Source organism: Sinocyclocheilus rhinocerous, unplaced genomic scaffold (genome assembly GCF_001515625.1).
Source record: "Sinocyclocheilus rhinocerous isolate Xijiao unplaced genomic scaffold, SAMN03320098_v1.1 scaffold2216, whole genome shotgun sequence".
Classification (NCBI taxonomy): domain Eukaryota; kingdom Metazoa; phylum Chordata; class Actinopteri; order Cypriniformes; family Cyprinidae; genus Sinocyclocheilus; species Sinocyclocheilus rhinocerous.
In genome coordinates, this window is record NW_015641008.1 from 276,182 (window position 1) to 282,046 (window position 5,865).

General features: G+C 35.3%; 1 protein-coding gene across 2 annotated transcripts in view; it reads left to right on the forward strand.

Annotated features, from left to right (window-relative positions):
* The window catches only part of ptenb (phosphatase and tensin homolog B), a 14,491-nt gene that overhangs the window by 5,523 nt on the left and 3,103 nt on the right, over nucleotides 1-5,865 (forward strand). For both annotated transcript variants that reach the window (XM_016569562.1, XM_016569563.1), the window contains exons 2-6: nucleotides 490-574; nucleotides 2,986-3,030; nucleotides 3,307-3,350; nucleotides 3,466-3,704; nucleotides 5,063-5,204. In XM_016569562.1, the coding sequence (XP_016425048.1) occupies nucleotides 490-574; nucleotides 2,986-3,030; nucleotides 3,307-3,350; nucleotides 3,466-3,704; nucleotides 5,063-5,204 (555 nt within the window). The remainder of the gene's footprint in view (nucleotides 1-489; nucleotides 575-2,985; nucleotides 3,031-3,306; nucleotides 3,351-3,465; nucleotides 3,705-5,062; nucleotides 5,205-5,865) is intronic.

The window sequence follows — 5,865 nt, forward strand, 5'->3', positions numbered from 1 at the left end:
GTTTGCAAGGTTTGTGAAATTAAATGTTCATTATTCATTCAAAGATTTGTTTAAATGATATAAATGCGTATTTGCTGAATGCTGACGGCAAACGAGAAAGTATTATAATGTTTGCCTTTCTATTACTAATAATATAATACTTTGTATACATTTTAATTTCCTTTCTATCTGATTATTAGGCAGACTTCTATCCGTATTAGACAGAACTGTTAACGACGACGGCGAACAAGAGGAAGAATGTGAGCACTGTGTGTTCAGGCACTGCCGCTCTCAGCACCGTCAAAATAAAAGTCCGTCGCGCCGTCAAAATAAAAAATCCCGCCTCGAATGCATCGGCCAAACAGAAAAACTTGTCGGCCGATGCCGATATTTGAAAAATGTCAAATATCGGCCGATATATCGGCCTTGGTGATATATCGGTCGACCACTACTCCTGTCCATATCAGTTTTCATAGAAAGAGTCTAGATTTCCTTAACTCTGCTATCTAGATATTTATCCTAACATTATAGCAATGGGCTTTCCTGCTGAAAGACTTGAGGGTGTCTACAGAAACAACATAGATGATGTAGTGCGGTAAGTATTCGCTTTTTATATTCTTTGGAAATTTTGTCAGTATAACATTTGTGTCTGTAAGTCTCTTATAACATTTGCAACCCATGTTGTAGCAAAACCAGAAAAAACTGCTGTGATAGTTACAGCCAGAACCTCTGAAATGACCTGATGCACTGCTTTATCAGTTTACAGTGTGGTAGTCACCTTCAGTGACATTTTATAAAATGTGCAACTAATGTTAGACTGTGTGTCATTCAATATGCCATTCCATTGTCATACGAATAAATGCATTTGTGATTTTAATTGCTTGACTGTAAATCTTAGCCTTGATTGTGCAGAAAATATTTAAAATGTATTTAAGTTCCACCAACAATTCAGTGCATTAGACATTTTTTCTAGTCATCCATAGTTCCTTAGTGACGTTGGGTCTCATGCACTGATAATTGCGTAGATTTACATGCACATTCAAACTAATTCACAACACATGCTTATACTGTAAGGCTGAAACGATTAGTTGACATTATCGACAAGCGTCTGATCATAGCGATGTGGAGGTTTGCACCAGCTCTGCAGTTCCGCACTCCAGTAAAGTCCAGTTACGTCACGTTAATTTACATAGCACTTTATACAATTGATTGCTGTAAACCAAGCCGCTTTGTAGAATTTAACATGATAAAACTGTGTCAGTCAGTGTCTCTTTCAGTTAGAATTAGGCCTACCACTTTTAAATTAAAGCTTAATCTAGCAATGAACTGCTTTGATTATTGTAACACTATAAGGTGTTTTAAGAGAGATTATGTTCTGAACAAAAGAAGAAAAGAATGAAAGAATGTTGAATTAGAGATCAGACAGTTCCTTTTTCATACAGTTAATTAAATGGTGATTGAGAATGTCTTTGTCATCTCATTTTGTTTGCCAAATATTTATTTGTATTGTAAAAAAAAAATTGTAATAATAATAATTGTAATTATAATTTAATTGTCTGACATCTGACGGTCGCATGCACAAGTTAGTCATTTGCATAAAACACGCCAAAACCATCTCTATATAATAACTTTCCACACAACCTTTGTTTTCAGCCTTTTGTCACTCTAGAAAGACATATGCTAAAGACAAATAAAGATATTTTAACTAAACCTAAGAGATTGTCGTCCTGCCGTTCAACCAAAACTTTGACTCTTCAAAAAGTTCATAATGTTATCAAACAGTTCAATAAAAAAAAAAATCTGAAGAGACGTGATCACTTTATAATATGTTTTAATTTTGTAATAAAAGATTTAATTTAGATTTTTATTCATATATAAACATTGATTATTGTTGGATGGATAAAGCACATCAAATATGGTAAATGGAAGAAACAATGAGGTTAGTTCTCGCATATCAGGCAAGCACATTTGAGCTTCTACAAGAACCAGTGAGGTTTGTTCTTGCACATTGAGCAGTTACCGTTGAGCTTCCTTTTACCATATTCAGTACGGAGTGTCTATTTACACTAAGTGCAAATATCCCACCTTGTTGGCAGAGGCTATTTACACTAACTTTGACCACCAACGTGTGATTGGGCTAGTCAACACTACAAAAGACGGCTGTCAAACGTCAGCTCCAGTGGCGTAGATGGTAATGCGTGCATCATAGTCTTTTTGACGCGATCGACCCGGGTTCAAACCCGCCTTTTGTATAACTTTTTTTTCCCCTTTCTTTTCAAATCTCATCACATCTAAAAGGCTTTTTTTTTTTCAATAAAAATGAAGGAAATAATAAAAAAGTTGAAAATAAAGTATCAGGTAGGGTTAAGGTAGGAGTAGGGAGGGCTTTATTGTCCCAATAAGGTGACATCCATTTAATAATTTGAATTAAAATTAATAATTTACACTTGATACGTTATTGCATACTGTTTTACAATGTACTGCAATACTGAGGTGCAGATAATTGCCACTATTTGCGTTAAATAGTATAAATAGCAGAAAACCCTGCTTATTTTAACAGTTCAAATAGAATCTATAGCTATTTGCACTTAGTGTAAATAGCATATCGTTAAATAAATACTGCTATTTTCACTTGGTGTAATTAGAATCCATTGTTGTTTGCACTTAGTGTAAAAAGCCTCTATTGCTATTTACACTTAGTGCAAATAGCCACTGCCTATTCAATATGTTTTATGTATGTGCATTGATCGGTGTTTCTAAGTGAATGTAAGCTTGGATTGAACTTATCAATTATGGTGCATAACGTTTTAATGTCTTTATGAACCTCTTGAAGCATCAAAAATTTGGTGGAGTGATTTTCAATGGCGTGACCGAAATCTCTCCAGTGGTTTGATTTATATCTTTGTGTTTTAAAAATGAACAAAAATCTTAGGATTTTCATTTTTGTGTGAACTCCAAAACCAACCGTGATTATCTGGGAAAGTAATTGTTGTCCTCTTTCTGCAGATTCCTGGATTCAAAGCATAAAAATCATTACAAGATATATAATCTGTAAGTGTGTTTCAAACAACTTCAGTTCTGTAAAATGCTTTTACTGCTAGAACATTTCCTCCAGTTTGCTGTTAAAAGTAGAAAATCTGCAATTGTGTTCGATTGAACATTAAAGAAAAACAAGCTTTTTGATCATTGTGAATGGAGGGCATTGTCAGTGCAAATAGATCTGTTATTTAGCTGTGAATGTTCTGTTGCTTTTGGCATTGATGCAAAGTTCTTAGCAGAAATGTTACATTGAACTTTTGTACTTATCAGTTTCTTTGTGTTGTTTAGATGTGCGGAAAGACATTATGATACTGCCAAATTTAACTGCAGAGGTATGATACTTGGATTGCATAAATCTGCCATTTACATATGGTTTTGTAAATGTGATGTCAGTTTTTGTGAGGTAATGATGAAGGTCTTAATTAACTTTTTATTTTTCTCCTGCAGTTGCACAGTATCCGTTTGAGGATCACAATCCTCCTCAGCTAGAACTCATTAAACCTTTCTGTGAAGATCTGGATAAGTGGCTCAGTGAAAATGACAATCATGTGGCTGCCATTCACTGCAAAGCTGGAAAGGGACGTACGGGTGTCATGATATGTGCGTACTTGTTACACCGAGGCAAATTCAAAAAAGCACAAGAGGCTCTGGACTTCTATGGTGAAGTTAGAACCAGAGACAAGAAGGTGATGTATATATTTTTGCTTTGTGTTTTCTTTCCCGAAAAACTCAAGTTGTGAAGTTTAAGTTTTTGTATAGAAATGTAAATCACAAGGTTAAATTTTAAAAGTCCATGCTGATGTAGGCAGGAATGTTACTATCATGATAGTAATATTATAGTCAAATATGTTTCGAACCTGTCAAGTCCTGGTAGATAAAAATCTACTGACCTACATAATTTCCCCCTGAGTATTCTTCTGTGGAGTGCACCAGTGCCCATCCACTTTTCAGTGGCCTTTGTTCCAGAAGTATTTTTCCCATAGAGAATTAAAAAAAAAAAGTCTTTGTTAAAGAGGTGTATGCCATGAATCAAACCAACCAGCTATGAGGTGAATCACAACCTTACAAACATAAATATGAAGCAAAAAAGTATTTGAATATCGAACAAAAAGACAAAGGTACAAAACTGTGTACTTTATTGAGGGAAAGAACTGCAATTCTATGAAGAACTGCAAATGACCTAATGAAATTAAATTTTAAAGATTAAACGTTCTGTAATTTATTAGTCGGTATATAATAGGTTACAGCATGTGGTGTATGCCATGCCTCATCTTATTCGTTTTTGTTAAACGTTTTGTAAGCTAGTTTGTCATTGTATCTTACTGTTTTATTGTTGTTGTGCTTTTTAATTAAGAATAACAATGAATCCATCTTTTGTTTTAGTCTTAAAAAGTGAAAGGTATATGTAAGCAAAACAGACAATTATCTTTTCTTGTAAAACGGAACAAGATAGCGAATTCAAAAGTGAAAGCACCCAAAGCCTGACTTATAACACAGCAAAAGAGGATCTCCCGTTCACAAAATTCAAAAATGGTCGCTGTTCTTGTGCAACCAGCTGAGAAAGTTAGTCGCAAAAGAGCGACCAGTGGGAAGAATGAGTCTGGAGCCCTGAGTTTGAGAGCTTAGGGAGACTGACTCTATTACGTCTTTCACAGTGCTTTGTGTGGGTGGGCGCTATGTAGCCCTTGGACACGGTTTGCTTATTTCGATTCTCTGATTGGTTGAGATTTCTTGGCAGTATCATGGGTCATGTAGTTTGTTTAAACCAGGAATTCTGTTAAATGATTACTAAAAAATTAATTTAGAATAACGTGGGTTGATGGCATCAACAAAAGCATATAACATAAATTAACAACCTAGTAGGTCACTTTTAAAGGTTTGTAAGTAATTGTTAAAAATCAATTCCCCTTTGGAGTAAAAGGGTGGGATTTTTTTTACTTCTGGAACCCAACTGCTGCACCCTTTTACAGAAGTATGATGCAAATGTGTTGTGTTGTTGAGACGGAGACGTTTGCATTAACACTGCAGGTTTGCCGTTTCACAGGGAGTGACTATTCCCAGTCAGAGGCGATATGTGTACTACTATAGCTACCTTCTGAAGAATAAGCTGGAGTACAAACCAGTGGCCTTGCTGTTTCACAAGATGGTGTTTGAGACAGTGCCTATGTTCAGTGGAGGGACCTGCAGTAAGTGAGCTCTCTTTCTTTCTTTCTCTTTTTTTTCTTCTTTCTGACACTTTGTTTATACTTTGTATTGTCATCCGTTTCGGGCTATTCAATCTTGTGCTCAGGTGAGACATATTGGTGTTAACACCTGGTATTACTTGTATCTTGCATGTGTCTTTTGTGACAAATAAGGACTTTTTCAAATTTTGTGATTAGGCATTATTTTCTTTTACGTGTAACCGGCAATGTTTAAAACTTCGTTTTAAGTTGGTGCGTGGTGGATAGGTGAGTTGGATGCCCTTGAAAGTATTAGTATTTACCACACAAATGCAACATGGGCACATGCATTTCTAACTGCTGGCAGTTTCACATAGGATGTGCCAGTCACAAAGGTCTGGGTCTGTTTCAGTTAGATGCACATGGTAAATCACACCAAAGTTAAACTGTCTCTATTCTATTGCCCTGCTATAAGCCGCTAAATGTGGACAATTGGGCATTAAGGTTTTACTAACATTAACATCATGAATTTCTACCGTATTGTAAAATGTACTTTAGTGTCACATGATCCTTCTGAAATCATTCTAAGATTTGCTGATTTGGAGCTCAAGAAACATTTCTCATTAACAATGTTGAAGACTGTTGTGCTGTTTTTTGGAAATCATTATATATATATATATATATA